We start from the raw sequence: 19444 nt of genomic DNA, 5'->3' as shown, positions 1-19444 counted from the left end.
AATTTGCACAAGCGTGGAGCTGTTTAAAACTTGTGTTCACAGAGCACTAAACATACTTTATGTAAATACTTAATATTTATTTTGGATTAATATGTGAAAATAAATGGAATGAAACTCTGTCCAGATAGTTTGCTACATTCTATATACTTTCATAAAAGTCTTGCTATACTGTCAAAATAGGAACCTAAGAAATGTTTCCATTAACAACAGATAAATGATATATTTTTTTAATATTTCACATATGGATTTCTATATGCTTCAACAGCAAATGCATTTAAAACTGAGTTCACCTTTCAAAAGCATCACTGATCTCCTGAGTGTCTTTTGCTCATACACCACATTAATCAGTAAGAATGTCGAATGTGCATTTGACTGCCATTTTAATAAGGCAGAAATCCAGTACTTCATCTCTGCAGTGCCAATATATTTTTTGCTGAACACTTATTTGCAGTGTCTGCATATTCTCTCTTAAAAACACTATGTATATTCAAAATAATGGACATTACGAGAGAGATTACACATTTTTCTATCCATGCTACTGAAAGAAGTAGAATTTGATAGATGTTTTCTTAGCTATATTTAGGATATCCATAGCCATGCGATAATGTTTTCCCTTCCTTCAACATTTTTTCCATCCAGTGCATGCCTATAACAAAATCCTGTAACTATATAAACAATACAGATTCAAGGAAAGTAAAGCTGCAGTGAAGTTCATATTCCTTGAAATCAACTGCGAAGTAATAATGGTCAACAGTAATACCAGGATTTAATATTCAATACATTAAATTAAGGGGATAAAGTTAATGAAATTTCTATTCCAAATAATCTAGTTGTGGAGGTGAGGGTAGAGAGATGGACTACACTGAGCTGTTATTAAAGTAGATATGGGATGGAATTCCTACTGGATCATTGAAGACAGAACATTTATTTCTGCAAACATTAAGATTTCTAAATAAGCTAACTCTCTAATGTAAAAATCTAGAAAATCTAACATTTGATGTAAATAGCACAGTTGAGTTTGTATAGATCTTATTTCTTCCATATCTCTGTGCTAAACACAGGGGATTACTCCCAAGTAAATGTCTCTGGGAACAGTTAAAACTGGTAACTAATAAGTTGGAATCACTGTTTTTCACTTGTGTGAGTGAAAACTAGGATTTTTTTGTATCGTAACACTGTAGACAGATGATTCAATCAACCTTGCTCAAATATTAGCAGAGATTACAGCTAGTTTTTCTTCAGAGTAACAATTTACATGGAAGCCCATTTATTTCTAGTGTGCAGCACATTCAGTTCTGAATGTGCTATCTTCAATTTTGCCTTCAGTTTTAGTTCTTTGCACATTGTTTCAACTCAAACCATTAAGCAGGAGCTAAGTTTTGTCCTAACTCGCCATAAGCATCATTTCTTTTATTTCCCCTAATCACGTGCCCTTCTGCAGGAGGAGGACAACACATAAGACACAGTGAAAGGGAAAACACAGTACAGTGCTACTACAGGCATGTGGGTATGATTACTCACTACAGCTAACAAATATCATTTTGGATGGGAATAATCATCAGCATATTACCTACTCCATTTAGGATGTTATGGAAAAGAGACAGTCATTAGTATGTTGTTTGGTGTCTGAGTTGTTTCTGGCATTCCCACATTTTTTATTACTAAATGTCAACCTTCCTAGCTCAACTTGTTTCTGTTTTCGAATCCGTATTCTCTGATTTATGGCACTTCCAAGAAGACAGAAGTGTAATTAAAACGAGTACAAACTTTTCAGCAGATTGTGCTGAAATTCTCACAGAAGAGACCTCCTATGGACAGTTTCACACGAAAGCTAAGTCTTACTGTTAAATTTTCACTTCCACAGAAGTTCATGAGTAGGGCCAACACGTTATACACATACGGTACTTTTACAGGGAAAAATGTCTGCAGTTTGGTCCAAGAACACACGATGCCCTTCTTCTGGTTTAAGTACCGTCAATCCCCATTTCTGTTCTATGCTAAGAACAGAAGATACTTTAGTGTGGGCTGAGAGAAGACTAATAAAAATGTCTCCTTGGGTGAGGATGAGCCTCTTGGATAATTATGTTTTTTCTGCCCTACCTTTTGATCTTTTTATGTACTGCAAGTTCATGGTTTCCTGTAAGAGGAAGTTTAAGTCATAGTTCAGTAGAACTATCTTTAATAACATTTCAGTAATTGGTGAGACAGAGCCTGCTAATGCTGGAGCAGTAAAACTCTTTGCCAGCAGGCAAGTAAAGTTGTCCAATGAAAAACTTTGAGGACATAACTTTAAATGTGCAATGAAGATACCATATATAGAAATCATATACTCTTCAGTGTATGTTTTCTTTACATACATGCACACCTAGCAAAGAAAATACAGTCAGGGTAAGGAATCCAGTTTGTGAGGCTAATAGTGAGATGTTCTGCAAGTCAGGATAAGTGAAATTACATCACACATTGCTCAAGATATTATTATGAGTTAGAGGATGGTGATGCAATTGACAGCTAGACAGAACCACAGGACAATGCTGTCTGCCTACCAGGAGACATTGATACTACACCCATGTGGAAAGAAACAGTATTGTCTGGAATCACCTCATCAGCTATGCATGTCCACTGCCAGGACCCCAGATCGTGGAGCTATGATCACAACCACAAAAAGAATTCTTGAAATGGTGTTTGAGAACAGGCAGAAGAGTGTCTCATTTTCTGATAGTCAGAGATAAAGCTTTTCAGCAGGAGTGAACAGTGCTTTAAGACATATCATAAGTGGTTCACAAGTTTCAACCTTAAACTTCATTCTAATTACTGTAGATAGCTAAATCTCCATTCTGTTTAGTGTAAATTTTTGGGAAAGGGTATTTTTAAGGCTGTTTTTCTCCACCTCTGAAGCTGACCTGAAAAAGACAATTTAAAATGAGGCTATGCCTTACTTTTTCTGCTTTTCAATTTTCAGTTGAGATGCAGTTTAGATATTTTAAATGCCTAGTGATCTGTCCACTTCAGTTTCACCTATCAATTTCATTTGACTTGAATATGGTCAATTTCAGTCTTTAGAATCTGTTCTGGGAAAATTAGGCTCTTTTGACTGTGCCATTTTTGATGCGTCCAAATTGAAAATTAAAACTGTTAGATACCACTTGAAAGTTAATAGACGCCTCTTGATAACACTGGTTCATGGGGATTCCTCAGTTTCTGAATTAGAAATGGCAAGGATGTCATCTATTGCCTTTCCCATTTTTGCTAGACAACTTTAAGTGTTTCTGGAATAAATACCAAAATTTTCCACGCTTTACTTGGAAGGCAGAAGGAAGAGATTATCAAACTGGTCTTCCTTCATCCCACATATTCTATATATTTGAGTTAATTTATAAAATAAAACACAAATTGTTAGAGCTAATAGCACAACCCTCTTATTTTTAGTATTGGTTTTAGAGTTGCATATTATCTCAATCTTCAAGGTTTCCCAGGTAGATCAGAACTTAATTTTCATGACAGTTTTATAATGCTGACATGTCATTTGTAGAACGGCTTTATAATACTGAGATGCACTGACCAAATAAATTGAATGAAATATGACAACTAGCAAAAGACTTTTTCTTCTACCTTACTGTCCCTTCTCTAGCTGAATGCTATCAAATCTGAGACATGCAAATTTTACAATGAATATCTGACTACAGTTAACCCAGTGGGTTACAGTGAATCCCAGGAGCACTGCAACAACAAAAAAAGATTGGGCTGTTTAAGAACAAAACAAAGTAAAACCTTCAGAGTGAAACACTGTCAACAACTCAAGCTGACATAAAGCCTGAAAATGTAAGTTTGTTTGGAAAATTTTCTGGAAATGAAACCGAAGTTTTCTCATAGGATGTTTAAGGCAATCTCAGGTCTACAGTTTTTGTACAAACTCTCCAGACACAGATAGGTAGAACTCCAGACAGTTTAGAAATATACACAAATGTTATGTTATGTAACAGAATGTGCTTTTGTTTTTCAGTCTGCATTTGTTTGCTTCCCCTCTGCCCCTGGATGGAAAGTAAAATGCTATAGTTGGAAATGCAACATTGGTTCACTCTAGGGAAGCATTCACTATCGTCACTAATTGATCTTGAATCAACTGTTCAATTTTCTACTTGCCAGAAACCTGGAGAAGTATTAAGTCTTCTAACTCTTCCTTGTAAAAGGGCCACAGTTTGCCTAACCATGAATATTCAATCAAACCAAGGCCACCCATTATGTGTTTGCTTAACACACTGCAGGAACAGTATCACAAGTTTTGCACATGGGTGGCTTAATTTGTTTTCCTTTCCCACTTATATCTGAAACTCTTCCTACACGAAGAGAATAAAAGTAAAAAATATAAAATTAAGGTCAATATACCACACACACACACACACACACACACACACACACAAAATCATTAGCAGTTTGGATACTCACAAAGCAGCTTCCTTTAGCCTACAATGGTTGTCTCCCCCAGAGGCTGTGGGCAGCAGAAGTAGGCAGGATGCTCAGGACTGTACAACAGCAGTCCTGCCCTTTGCCTGTGTGGACAGCCCACTGGCCACCCTTCCACTCCCCAAGAAGTAGCTACAGAACAACCTAGAAAGTGTTGTTTTGTCAAACTAAAACTATGAAGTGAGTCTTTCTGGATGCTAGCAGAATCTCACAAGGCATCTCTTCTTCTGGCATAATAAACATACCAGAGGAGTCAATAAAAGTAGTTCAGTTCATTTTGGGTTCTGAAGTACTACCCATATCTATCTCCTCACCCAAAGTTAAGCATCTCAGTGTGGTACTTGCAGTTTATGGCATTAGTCACAACTGCTTTATCGTGATGCAGTCACTGCTGCTTCTGCTGTTTCCTCGTGTCCTGTATTTCTGAGACCACCAGCAGCACAGTGGTGCAATGGCTAAAGCACAAAGCTCAGTGGCGGCAACTGAGACAGGAATGGTGGAGCAGCAAACAACACTGTTTTTTATGACACACCTTGTGTTTATTCCTTTGTTGGGAGTGAGTTTAGGCAATCGTAAATTCTTTTACAACTTTCTTTATCTGAAAACAGGTTGCTCATGTAGTATTATTTTTTTTTTAGATTTTTTTTGTTTGTTTTAATGACTGGGGGGACATGAACCTTTTTCAAAAAACAGATATGACCAAAAAAAATATAAAGTTTCCTTCAAAACGTCCATCAGAGGAAACAGACAGAAAATTACACATCCGATATGCCACAAAAATCAAGAAATTCTATGGCCAAAAAAACTGAGTTTGGAAGTAAAAGAAAATATTTCTGATTTAAAACAAGAATGGTTAAGCAAAACACTCATTCTACTGAAGTCCATTGACAGATTTTATTTTGCAGTGTGCTGTGACAGTATTATAAGGACACTAGATTGCTTTTCAAGTATTTGTCTAGCAGTTCAAGAAACAGAAATAATTTTATTCCAAGAATCTTACTTGATCAAACTGGGGGTCTTCTCCTCGTTGCAGAGATTTGGTCAGTGGCTTTTCCTAAAAGAAAATATATTAAACACGTATTAATTAAAATCGTTCTTCTAACACATTCTACCAGTTCTAGTATTATTTTTCTGTTAGATTTTTACTCACATAATCTCCTACCTGATCCCTTTCATGCTGGAGAGACTGTTTAATGTGAAAGACTTGGGCCCAGATATAAACTAATGCCAAAAGTGTGTCCTTAGTGTATTCAAAGAAAGGAAACAATCGACCATTTATCACATCTGATTTACTTGGTGTTCATGCTGACAATTATAAATAATTTCAAAATAGTAGAAATCACCCAACATTTTCTCTAATATGTACATAAGAAGCACTGTTTACCTCTAGAATGTACCAGCATGTTACACTACTACCAGGCAGTGCAAAGATGTTCATATATCTACTGCATCACAGCACATACTGAAAGACAGGTGATTTTACATCAGATACCATATGGTTCATTTTTAATGAAGATAGCTGTGGAAAATTGACTGTGCTATGTTAAAAGAAAAAAGGTATTTTTTGCTTCATAAGCATTGGTTTCAGTTGCCTAATGTAAATCAGTAGCAGAAGCAGAAATGGAAGCCAGTTTTCAGCACACACTCTCAAACTGCCTGGGAAGGCCAAAGAGAGCAGCACAGATCAGGAGTCTTCATTTACCTTTACAGCTCTTTTTGCCAAGCAAGCTCAATTACTGAGGCATGTACAAGTAAACTATTATCCTCAACATTTGTTATCAGGCTCAGCAGTAAAGGACCCAGAAGTCCTTGTATCACCAAGTTGAACATGTGTGAGTAATGTTCCCTTGCTGCTAAGATGACTAATGGTACTCTTGCTGTATCAGGCCAGCAGGACAAGAGAGGTGATCCTTTTGTACACCTCATTGGTAAGACTGGACCTAGAGTACTGGGTCCAGTTTTGGGCTCCCCAGTACAAGAGAGATATGATCATAATTGAAAGTGTCCAATGGAATACAACCAAGATAAGTTAGAAGACTGGAACATCTCTGCTATGATGAGAGGCAGACAGAGTTGAGACTATTCAGCCTAGAGCAGAGGAGGCACAGGAGAACTCCTTAACGTTCATAAATCCCTGAAGGCGGGGTGCAAAGAGGCAGCGGTGCCCTGTGCCAGGACAAGAGGACACGAACACAAAATGGCAAGACTTAAAGTGGTGCAAAATATTTTTGCTATTTAATGTTGCTGTCTGCAGACAATGTTGTCCAGTGTCATCTGCTGAGTGATTTTGAAATTAATTATGCTGATAGACTTAATGCCAGCTGGCAAGGAGGCTGGCTGCAGAGTGACAGCAGTATCCCCTGACTACCTAAGAAATCGAAAAAAACTAAGTATTTTCTACTGAATCACTGATTTATCCAGGACAGCTACCAATATTTTTCATTGTTATCTCTAACATATAAAGTTACTTTTCCAAGTTGCATTAGTGGCACAGTACCTATTAATTAGAACTCTATGACAGCTTATTGGTAATGAACAGACAGTTAAATCTTGTAGTCCAGACACATGAAACCACTCCACAATCTTCACCCTCCACTGGTGCTACTCTACTGAGTCCTGTCCCATGGGTGGATAATATTTCTTTTATCCACTGATCACTGAAATGGAAAGTGGATCATCATCCAAAATTATTGCTGAGTTCATTTAAAAGTAAAAAGTTCTTAAGTTTTCATAGATTCTGGGCCATGAGACTTGGTGCAGTTTATTACCAAAAAACAAAAACAGAAACAAAAAATCCATAACCTTTTAAAATTATTATTACTGAATTTCTGATTCTGTTACAGAAGTCTTGTGTTACTGTAGTGAAGTTTCTTAAGTTCTTTTTCAATAGCTCCTAGACTTTGGCATCCAGAAGCTTTGTGTTATACTGCTTGATGATGCAAGCTTAGTTTATAAAATCGTGCAAAAACGTGTTCAGTGTTTCAGACAGAAATGAGGTGTGAATTTTTCATTACATGCTTATCTGTAAGAATATCATGCTTAAAACAAAGGAAACCTGCCCTGCAAACCCAGGTCTGGAACTACAGCCCTGAAAATGTGCTTGTTACCTGTAGCCTGTCTCTGGAAGCACACACATTTCATGAGTACTTCAGCACGATGATAACATTCCTCAGGGTCTGTGCCTCTGAGTTTGTGAAGATCCCTCCTTTCAGAAAAGGTAACATAGCTTTTGCCCTCCTACAGGTCACTACAAGAGGGATTCCCACACTGTGGCACATTCAGTGGAATGCATCAATCACACCCTGGGGCGGCCCATGCCCCGCACTGTTAACCAGCTGAGGGAAGGGATCGTCCACGCTTCCCTGTGTTGTGCAGCCTCACCTCCAGCACTGAGTGCAGTTGGGTGCCACAGTACAAAAAGGGCATAAAGATATTAGAGAGCAGCCAGAGGAGGGCTACAAAGATGTGAAGGCTCTGGAGGGCATGGTGTGAAAGGAACAACTGAGGCCTCTCACAGCCCACAGCAGAAGAGGCTGAGCTCTGCTCTGTGTGACAGCGACAGGGCCCGAGGGAACGGCATGGAGCTGTGTCAGGGGAGGGGCAGCTGGGGGTTAGGGACAGGGTCTGCACCACAGGGTGGTGGGCATGGAGCAGGATGCACAGGGCAGGGGGCACGGCCCTGAGCTGCTGGAGTTCAGAGAGTGTTTGGAAAATGCTCAGAAATATGGTTTGAATTTCGAGTAGTCCTGAGTGGAGCTGAGAGTTGGACTCGGCAATCCTTGTAGCTCCCATCCAACTCAGGATTTTCTGATTCTGTGACTCACCTTCACAGGCTATGCAACAGGCTTGGCAGAAGCAAAAGGCATCCCAGAGGTGGAGACGAGCCAGGGACACATACCAAAGCCAGGAATGGTTCTGCTGCTCTAACTTCTCAACATCTCCATTTTAAGGCTTTTTCCTCTCTTCATCCCCTCCTGCACCTTCTTGCCTCTTTCCCTCTCTTGGTTCCCTTGTCAGAAGGCTTCTGCTGCAGCACTCTCTGCCTTTATTTCATCCTCTGCCTGGGGGTCCTGGCTAGCCCCATGCTGACTGAGTGAAGCCAAGTCTCTTGTGCAGCCCCAGGTCTCTAGTGCAGCCTCATCCTGGGATTAGGATCCAGATCAGAGCAGCTCACTGCACCCTTGACAGAATGGCTATAATTGGTGACACCATGTCCCTCATATCCACCACTTTTTACCCATTTCTGATTCTTCCAGTTATCCAGCACTGTCTTAGCACAGAAAACCAGAAGACAGGAAGTGTATTTCTGGTGTATTTCTTTATATCTGTAAGAGAATTCATGCTCTGTCTTACCTTAAATACATGTAGGTTCTCTGAGAGTCCTTTGAAAACAGTGTTTTTATTTTATGCAGTTGGTCATTTGTTCTTGTCTACTGTACACCACTTATCTGTAATACTCTTACAAATCCTACCACTTCATTTTATGCAATGCTTTTGACATTACAGCCATGGCAGCTACTGTATAAAGCATTTTTATACTCACAGTAGACATTTCCATCATATACTGAAGCTTCAGGACAAGCAAATGCATGGTTAAGAAGCCTAATAAAGTGGAATTACCTATGAGTAAAAGTTTCCATAGCATTCTATTTATCCTGGAGATACACTCATTTAAAAGTTTTATAAAAATTAAAAAAATGTTTTTCAGACTCAAAGCACTATTTTATTTTTATTTATTTAATTGCCCACCTAATTCAGAAATTGCAAAGAAGCCTTTTTATATGATGAGCTGACTGTGTTTGAGTCTCTGTAGCTGTAATACATCCTACAGAAAAGTCTTCCAAATCTGAGATGAATAGGTATCCTGAATTAGGAGCCAAAGCCTACAACCACAAAATATGAATAAAGAAAGGTTTAATTACTCGGAAGAACACACAGCTTTCTGAGCTATAAAAAGCAACTGAAAAAATTAGAAAAGAATGGAATCTCAATAATAACTTTCCCACTTTTCATCACTAAATTAAACATCCTTATTTCTTGTTTGATGTGCTGCCTTCAATTGTACACACTATTTTTTCAGACTGTGAACTCCCACAATATGGATACACATCAGAAATAAGTGGGAATGATCAGGAAAGCCTATTTTTCACTTAATATTTGAAAGTAATCACTTTTCAATAAATAAAATCTAAACTTTTTAATCAGCAATGCTCACAAAACAAAATGCTCACCTAAAAATCAGTTTCCTTCCACTGTTGCATTGGTAGAATGTTAATAGAAACTAATAAAATGGAGTATGCTGAATATGCAATAGCAAATACATATTTTATCACATTTGCACATATGAACTAAATAAAGTATTATTTATCTGAAAAGTAACATAACACTCGAATCCTCTATTCACACAGTCAGACTAAAGCATTTCTGCATACAGTCAGCTCCTTTTAACAGTTAAAATATTAACACTTTTTCAGGACTGCTACACAAATATAATTGGGTAAATTTACACAGGAAGAGCTTTTCTAGACCACCTGTCACAGAACTGAATGTTCAGGGAAACTGGAAAACAAAATGATATTGTACTGCCTATTAAGCTTTCCTGCATCACTGTGTAATAATGATAGATAATGTCACTTGAAGTCACTTGTAACCTCACCATTAGGAACATCATTCCTACTGAACTATAACCGGGTATTGTATTACTGAGTGCAATAAAACCCATTTTTTTATTAAGAGTGTGGGGAATGCAAGGCTATGCTGATACAATTACAGTGCATGCTAAATGCACAATCAACTGTGTAGTGTGACTAGATAGAACAGTTAGCAAAAGGCAACAGCAGAATAATAAAGCTCTTGTCGTAAAATGTAGCCATAACCAATTGCTATGGCTAAAAGCTATATATTAAACACATTTAAGTGCAATCTTAAGTACAAAAAGAACCACCCAAGCATAATTGTTTTCTGCCTATGAATTCCCACATAAACTCTGACAGAAACCGCACGTCCTTGGCCTATATTCTTTTCAGCAGAAAAGAAGGGTGGCTGGTGTCGTGGGAGAAGTTGTACTCCTAGCAGAGCTGGATCAAACACACTGCATTTATCATTCTGCCATTGGTTGTTTGTATGTATACAAACATAAGGAAATGTATCGCTGTCAATCCTGTGCTCATGTGGTGTGCATACTATTTATCATCCAGGAGGAAATCCCTGGGCACGTGAACCGTTATTCCACAGGGAAGCACCTATCCTTCAGGCACTGCTTTAACATAGGGCTGAGCCAACCTGCCATCCAGTTGCCCCTAAAGGGGTGCTTTGTCTCTCTGGTCCTTGATTCCACTCATCTGGGTGCTAATCTCCTCACTCATCCTGCTATCTGCTCATCGTTCATTGAGTAAGCTCATGTGGTATTTACCTATATTTTACCTTCTCAGAAATTCATCTATTGTCCCATAAGATAAGCTCTTGTACTGAAAGTGATTCCAAACTTTGTTTGAAATATTTTTTTCTCTAATTTATCTTTTTACTATTCAGAAATCTCTCCACCCCCTAGAAGCTTAGTTAATTTATATCTAAGTAATTAAGAGAGTCAACCTTTTACCCTTTTTGACTTAAGATCTGTTTACTCTGATCATCTCACAGATGTTGCCCACCTGGAGCTTCTACCAAACAGGCAATTAGTATCCTTTGTTTTCACAACAGTTCATTACATGTCAGCAGGTCTTCATACATAAAAATACAATCTGCTAGTTCAGCAGATGACAACAAAATCTTTGATTTCCCTTGTTGCTCTGCTCAGCATCAATTAGCTAGCAGATACCTATGTAAGATGCTGTGTCAGGTACAGAGATAGTAAAACAAACATTAGAGGTACTTCCTTTATTAACTTTTGAAATTAATCAAAAGGAAATCCTAAACACATAATCAAACACATAATCCCCCTTGTTTCTTCATGAAAACACAACTCTGCATGAAACAATATTGTAGACTCTGAAAATGTTGAAAAAAGCATGGCTAAACGTATGTAACTTTTGAGAATTAAGTACAAAAGCAATGCTGTGTGTACTTGGTATTTTATGTGGGGAAAAACAGCTTATTTCAAGTGGCTACTAAATATATATAGAAAAATTCTCTATCTCCCCAAAGTTTTTGTTTTGGCAGTCAGGTCAGAAACACTAATGACAGATACTGCACACAAACAGTGAAAGGTGCATGTTTAGAAGACAAACTCGGTATTGGTCAGGAAGCCAGACTATTCTTTCTCAACATCTCTTTTGTTTTTAACAGCTCTTCTGTTTCATTCTCCTGGAAAAGGCTGTGCCCAGTTATGCTGCACTGCTGAAGACAAAACTGTGTAAGAAAATTTCAGTTCAGTTTCAAGCACAGGCTTTCACTCATTGGCTCTGAATCTTTTTTCATTGACATTCACTGCATCTTCTACTGCTGTGACTTGGTGATAGCTTCTGTCGTCACATTAGGTATTACAGGCTAATTTTTGCCTGCTTATCACATTCTCTGCAATGGAAATCCTTAACCTAGGTTGTCTACCAACAACATTAAAGTGTGGACACTAAAAAATTTTGGCTATAAGTGGTGTTTCAGAAAAAATGTCTAAACAAGCTGAAGAAATATCAAATTTCAAGAGTAATACTTCTGCTGTTACTGCTAGTAAATTCCAAGCAAACTGACAAAAGAAGCAAACTCACTGAAGGAGATTTTTTTTCCAAGCTATTAGATGTGCAGTGAAGAAAGTAGCAATACAACATGACATGCAATGAGAAGGAAAACAGAACAAAACTGCAAAAATCAAATATGAAAGTCTTCTTCATTTTACTTATCTTGTGCAAACAACTCAAGAACTCTGTCATTCTCACCTGATCAGTAAAAAAAATTCCCAGACGTGCCCTCAACTCAGTGCTGATGAGAAACAGTCACAATTTTAAATAAAGGTTAAGTGCTATTACAGATAAATAGTTAAGTTAGTCCTTGCTGTTTCCACCTTGTCCTCTACATGAAGCCATGAAGAAGGCTTCCTGGAGTCATACACTAATAAGCAGTGTGATACTTTGTAAGACTTCAGTCAAGAAGGGTGTCATGCGATGCTGTGTGAGAGCCTGAGATCTTTTTCCTCTAAGCCTTGTGGGACTGGAATAAACACAATGCTCTGAAAGTAACACTTGATACAGGAATTTTGTATGTAACTTATTTTTAGCATACTAAGAACAATATACTTCAGAGATCTGGAGTTCTAGATCCAAGACTTTTGCAGGAAATTGCTATTCAGTCCTGTTTCAATTGTTTACCAAGGTGGCTAGGCACTCATCATCAGCCAACACATGTATTCATAAATAAACAAATCAGGAGAGTACATATAATAATCACTTTTATGAATAGGAGGTTGGCATTGGGTCAGCAGACATCTATCAAATAGAAACACTGAAAGATCCAGAGTTAAATTAAGCAGGCCTGGGAGATAAAGTCACTGTGATCAAAAGTGTGTAACTCAAGTAGTACTGTTCTCTTCTTTCTATCTTTGACATTACTTCTGAGAGATGGTGAAGAGAGTGAGAGGATGCTCTTACCTGGCCTTGTACCTGGTCATTTGTACATCTCTGTTCCCTAAACAGTGAGGTTAACTGATGCTTCAATCCTATATGCAAACAGTTTTATTCCAACTGATTTATGAAGAGCGAAGTTATTTCTGCTGTGAAGAAAGACACTGCAGGAAATCCAGGAAGCTTTTTTTTTCTGCACATAATGCAAATCTTCCCCAGCACATCACAGTCTCCAAGTTATTATAAACATTCTGTCCTCATCTTCAGGCTTATAAGAAAGAATTTTTACCAAGGCCTTCAGTGACAAGACAAGGAGCAACAGACCATAAGGCTGGCCTGAGATAACAGTAATACAACCTCCACTTTCTGGTTACTAGTAATAACCAATATCCTCAAATGATATAAAAATGTGATTAGGGGCATGTGGCAGGTTCTCTGCTACATTTGTGAGCATCAGCCAACACGTGATGCAGCGTGACAGCTTCAGTGACCTTGGATTCAATCCGTGTCTTTTGACATTAAACCCTCTTAGTGATCTGAACTGCCACATGCTCCACCAACTATCCTCCACCTTTATCCATGTGCATGTGAGGCCCAAGTGCAGTGTGCATCCTGGAAAGTTTTGGATCAGAATGAGATCTGAGACCTCAAAATTATTCTGCCTGTGTGCCCAGCTGTGGAAACTCTGAGATCACTAAGAATGCTACTGTTAACACTGCCTGGCATCTGCTACAGTTCTCAGTCCAAGATACATATCAAGATAATGGGAGGGGCATACTTTTGCTGAGGTGCTAAGTGGAAGGCTAAGAGAAGGCTCTCTGTACAACTGGAGTTGTCTTTGCCATAGGAGCTCTCCATCTTCAGTATAAAAGCTTGATTCTTCTATACTTTTCTGCCCTTACATATTCTGGGTAAAGAATTGCCTGATTTCACGGACAGTATCTCCCAGGTTTAGCTTCCTCTCACTCTGTTGAAGGAGAGGACAAGTTGACCTGGCTCAGCATGCACTTCATTAGCACTGGCAGAGTTTGGGAGCGTAAAAGAGTGTTTTGAAGGACTATACTGTAAAAGTACCTGGAAAGCCAATGAAGATTCAAAAAAAGGTGATCAGTGCAGAAGGGGAAAGAGATGATGAGACCATAATTTTGCTGAAACAGAAAGGTTGCTGGAAAGACTGAGAGAAACAGAACCAGTGGAACCATCCACACAGAAATCACACTTAGTCTTATTTCTTCTGCAATGCCATGAGAAAGTTAAGGCTAGATTAGAGCTAATCAGAGAGCAATGACATTATACATGTTGGTTGTCAGTCTTTGCAAAAAGCTGACCAACTTTAAAGCTTTGCAAAATAATCTGCAGTATTCTTACTCTTTTGTAGGCTTCCTAACCACCAGCTTGGCTGTTATCAGAAGCTCTGTTTTGAAACAGGTCTGTATTTTAGTACCTTTGAGCTCCTACTGAAATGGAAGTAATAAACATGGTAGTATCAACGACATGCTTGATTTCAGTGTACTTCCAAAAGGCCAGATAAACCTTCCTAGTGAAAGGAGAAAGTTAGTGGCAGAATATGTGGATATGCTGATAGGCCTGATGCTGTAATTAGTAAATTTTGTAGCTGAGTTCAGTATCGAGGCAATGTGTTCCTGAATTTAGGCAGGCTCAGTGAAAGAACACGCTTAGAGGAGAAAAGCATAATGAAAGTTTACCAACAGCTAAATTAACCATTAACCACTGTCAACGCCTGTGGCTCACTACGTTTTATCAATGCCTACAGCTGTGTGTAAGTACTGCTGAAAGCTGCATTTAAAGATTAGCCTGATCAGTATGCAGAGGATGAATTATTATTCTAAGTGATAATCAACGCTCTAAAAAGGAAACTATTTTCTCTGGGTTTTTTTTTGTTGTTTTTTTTTTCCCCTCCTTACAGCATCATTATCTGTAAACATATTTTATCATTAGAACTGGCAAAAATATTTCCTTGGCTCACTCTGTCTCGTTTCATTATAAGGTCACCACTGCTTGAAAAAAAAATCAATGGTAATAAAATACCAAATTGTGTTTATAAGTGAAGCAGTGCAAAGAGGATTTTCAATTTAAACTGATAAAAATGTAAATATGAATACATACAGCTTTGAAAAATGATCTATGCGGAAAAAGTTTAGTATTCATTATAAAGGAGAATAATTATTTGCAGCAAAGAATCAAGGAAATACTAAAGGTTATCGGGAAGAAATGATTTACATTTCATTTCTCTGAATTTAATTTTTTAAACTGGAAAATCCCTTTAGATTAATTCTGCTGTCAAATGCCTTTAACTTAGACTAATACTACATGACAATTTGGATGGAGTAATTTAATCACTAAAAGTGAGCAACACAATTGTGAACTCAATGTAATCATTAAAAATTTTCTTTTATTCCAGAGACCCTAAAAAGTTGAAAATTTTGACCTGAAATTTCAAATAAAATGTGCTCTCAATGAAGAAAAAAAGAAATCACATCTGATAACAAAAGGTTTCCACTCTAATTTGCTGAAGTCTTAACAGCGAATAGATGGCATTAGATTCGTGCCTTCCAAACATACCAGCTTGGGGGTACATTTTTTATGATGATCACTGCCAGGTCCAGTAACCAAAATGTCAAATCACAGTTCGTCAACAGCATGGTAGCAGGAAGGGTAGGTGACACTGCTCTGAGCTTTTCTTCCCTGCTGGTACAATCTTGCTGACCCAGAAAAGACTTCATGGGGCTGCAGAAGGGACTGGGTGGAGTGCCCTTCACTGCTGCTCTAGAAAATAACAAACATGCTTTGTGCCTTGCAAGCATCTGCTACTCATGGCAGGGAACAAATCTGACTTCCCACCGTAGTTGTGAGAATTCTGTAATTTACAGCAGGGCTCTGTGTATCTCACAGAAGGTTGAGATGAATATATCGGTAGGGCCAAAGAAACATTCAGAGATAAAAATTCAGAAAAACATAATAAGGATAATCAGAAAAGATAATTAGGCAAAACATGCGTATGGAAAGAAATATTTATGCAAAAAATGTATCAGTAAGTTTTTAATTTAATGCTATGGTAATTTCCGAGCTTGAATCTGAAACAGACTTCACGATAAAAGGGATGAAAAAGTAATTATATGTACTGATCACTCTAGCTTCTCTAAAAGATATCTTAAGTAATCATTACTCATTATAAAATTAACCTGTCATATCTTGTAATGGCTTAGAGAATTCAGGCTAGAAATATCTCAGTGGTGGAGTACTTTGCAAGTTTGACTTTCTTTGAAGTACATTGGAGTTTAATTAGAACAGAATCTTCAAAGAGCTCAGCATTTGACTACCTATTATGAAAAAGGCTAAAGGTGGCTCTACATCACCAATTTATAACCTTGGTTTTGCAGATCCCTAGAACTTCCTGGTCACAATTTAGTCAGTGGAGTAGAAATGTGGGAACAAAGCAAGACATTCAACAGCTGCCCTACAAAAAGAGTGGACTTAACGTCTTAGCCACTGCTCCAGAGTAATTTTTGACATTTTCATTGCCACTTCTTTTATTACATTTTGATGGAATGTCTACAAAAATATACTGGCACATCTGTCACAGTCACCCTCAAAGGGAAGCATGCCATGGCTTATAAGTCTTATTAGCATTAATTAGATGTGAATATGTAATTGAATTATTTTTTAATGTCTCACAGTTAGACCCCTCTAAGAAATCTGTACTGAAACTGCTGGTAAGAAGGTGAAATTCTAGTCCCCTGTTACATTTTTACAGTCTGTGTTGAATTTGTCAAATAACTGAGCAGTCTCTGGAGTAAGATCAATTTTCATAGTTTCACAAAGATACAATAATAATGTATCAACACACAGCAAGTGTAAATCATCTGAACACAATATGAAATGGGAATAATTCAGGGTCATTGGTTCCTGTTTGTGTCTGAAACATTACATGCAAAATCAGAGGTAAGTATTTATAAGGAACAGAGGTGACCCAAGGAAACAGTGTTCTGAGCCGTGGTCTTGTTTCCCAGATTTTACCAAGCTATTTTACAATATGTTCTGTCTTAAAATTTTAAAGATGTTCATTGCGTGTCACATTAAGAGTAGATGGTATTAAATAACTGCTGGCACTATATCTCCTGAAGGGCCTGGTCCATGTCCATTTCTTTATTCCATTTTTTGTGATTTGGAAGGAACTCAAAGGAGAAAAACTGGACCTTTGTCAAAATATTCATTTCTGTTAGTATTTTTGTGATTTCCAAATTATGTATTTCCCTCATCTTACATCTACCTAATGTTTCACAGGAAAGTCTGGAAAGCCTTAAAAAGTACCAAATGCAGTACCAAATGCTTCTGGATCTAAATCAAGACGCAAAACTAAAGAGACATTAAGAGAATTAAGACAATCTTAATTTTACTATTTAGAATATCCAGACACGACAATAGGAATTTATCTATTCTATACTGGATTTTTTCTAATAAAAATGTTATATGTCATATTCAAAATAACAGGAAGTGTGTAGTCTCAAGTTAAAACAGCAGCCTCCTAGAAGTTCAGTAATACAAAACAGTATGCAAAAAAAGGTATTTATACATTAAATTTGCCTAAAATACAAATAATGGCAGTTCTCTCACTGTGTACGACATTGTAATGTAGCTCCTTTTTCAAATGCTGTATGCTGTTTCGTATCTGTAAAATTGCTATAGTACTTTGTTAGGTTATGAAACCTGCTACTGTCAGAAGTAAAATAGGAACCAGCAGTGCTATTCATTTTCATGTCTCAGCTGAAAACCAGTAATGTTCTTATGCATATTTTCAGCCATATTTCAGTATTTTCTGATCTATTTCGACTCAAATGACCTCTCTCCCAGCTGTGAAAGCTATACTGCCTGACACCCCTTCCAGTTCTCAATCACATTAGCATGCTGCCATGTGGCAAACAAAAATAAAATATTAATTCTTTTTCACATCACCACTTAGGCGTATCTTGCACAACTATGTCTTTCTGATCACCAAAGTAGTTGCATATTTCACAGTTTGGGAAATGCTATCAATTCAAATCAGAGTACAGATGCAATTAGAATTTCCCTTTACTTACAAGAGGTTCTGCCATGATGATGCGAATCTTGCGTTCAGCCTGAGTAGTAAAGTTAACAAACAAGCTCTTCAGAACATATTCGCCTGGCTTGCTGTCTGGGTCAACATTAATAGGCAGCATGGCTGGAGGTCCTTTTTCTCTCTGAGTACCAGAAACAGGTGGGACAGGTGGCTTGATATATCCGTTGCCAACTGGAGAAGCTGAAAGATAAAAGAGAAGCATTTATTTTTGTATAAATATATGTCTTCACTTTTCCAAAGTATCCCAATGGCCTACCATACCATCAAAGCACAGCTGCCAGCTAGTTGATAATAAAATAAACATGCAATATATAATTTCCATCTTAAAGTTTCAGCTAAATCTTACATAACCTAGGAGAAATAAAAGACACAGTCTTATCTAATGCAGTGTAGTACACTCAGTCCTTTTTTTCAAACTTGCTGACACCTAATTCTTTGAATAATATCCACATTTCTTACCCTTCTTTAACTAGGCCAGGTCTGAAACTCAACTGTCAAATAACAAACTTATTCTTTAATGTTTTCCAAACATAACTAGCTTTACAAGTGTCAGGAATATGATCTATTGGTTAAGGTGAGTTGTAAAGGGCCTGATTTTTATCTCATTTATATAGGCAATATACACAGGCTTGAATAAGGGAAATTCCAATTAGACATACAGAAGAAGTCTAATGTGAGAGTAGTCAAACACTCAAAGAGTGTTGTCAGAAAATACAGTAGAAAATCCAGTCTTGGAGATAACTCAAAACACGACTGGAAGAGGCCAGAGAAACATTCTGCAATTGGTGAGCAGGGGCTGGACCACATAACCTCCAGAGATCAATTCCAATCTAAATGGTACTGCACAATGGTGAATTCCTCATTATCAGCATCATGATATTATGCACCATGTGTAGCTCTGCAGGTGTTGTAACACCTGTGAGAACTGCTGATGGTTGAGACAGAGGTACTTTAATGCAACACAAACAAATATTATGAATATTTGTTGCTAGAGGTAAATATAACATTTACCAATAGCACTTCATTCCAGAGTGTTACACGGTAAGTTATGTTCAAAGAAAGAATAATAAGTTTCAAAGAAAGAATAATAAACTACAAGGATGGATGCTGCACATCTAATTCTCTCAGCATTTCTGGATGTGCAACCACTGCTAAAACTGCCCCCTATTAACTAGATGAAATTGCTTTAAGAATAAATGAGGTTTAAGAACTTTCTTAAATAATTTAACACTTCATTGCAGGAAAAAAAAGAAGGAAAAAAAAAAAAAGAAATCTCAATGATTAAATTATCATTTAATAGTACTGAAGATGT

General features: G+C 37.5%; 1 protein-coding gene across 1 annotated transcript in view; it reads right to left on the bottom strand.

Annotated features, from left to right (window-relative positions):
• The window catches only part of FRY (FRY microtubule binding protein), a 159165-nt gene that overhangs the window by 109192 nt on the left and 30529 nt on the right, over positions 1 to 19444 (bottom strand). The window contains exons 2-3 of the mRNA XM_065730251.1: positions 18113 to 18312; positions 5462 to 5515 (exon numbers count right to left, since the gene is read on the bottom strand). Coding sequence (XP_065586323.1) covers positions 5462 to 5515; positions 18113 to 18312 — 254 coding nt within the window. The remainder of the gene's footprint in view (positions 1 to 5461; positions 5516 to 18112; positions 18313 to 19444) is intronic.

The sequence above is a fragment of the Cyrtonyx montezumae genome, unplaced genomic scaffold, assembly GCF_038088225.1.
Source record: "Cyrtonyx montezumae isolate F1298 unplaced genomic scaffold, pur_monq_1.0 scaffold_12, whole genome shotgun sequence".
Lineage (NCBI taxonomy): Eukaryota > Metazoa > Chordata > Aves > Galliformes > Odontophoridae > Cyrtonyx > Cyrtonyx montezumae.
This window is presented reverse-complemented; position numbering and strand designations above follow the sequence as displayed.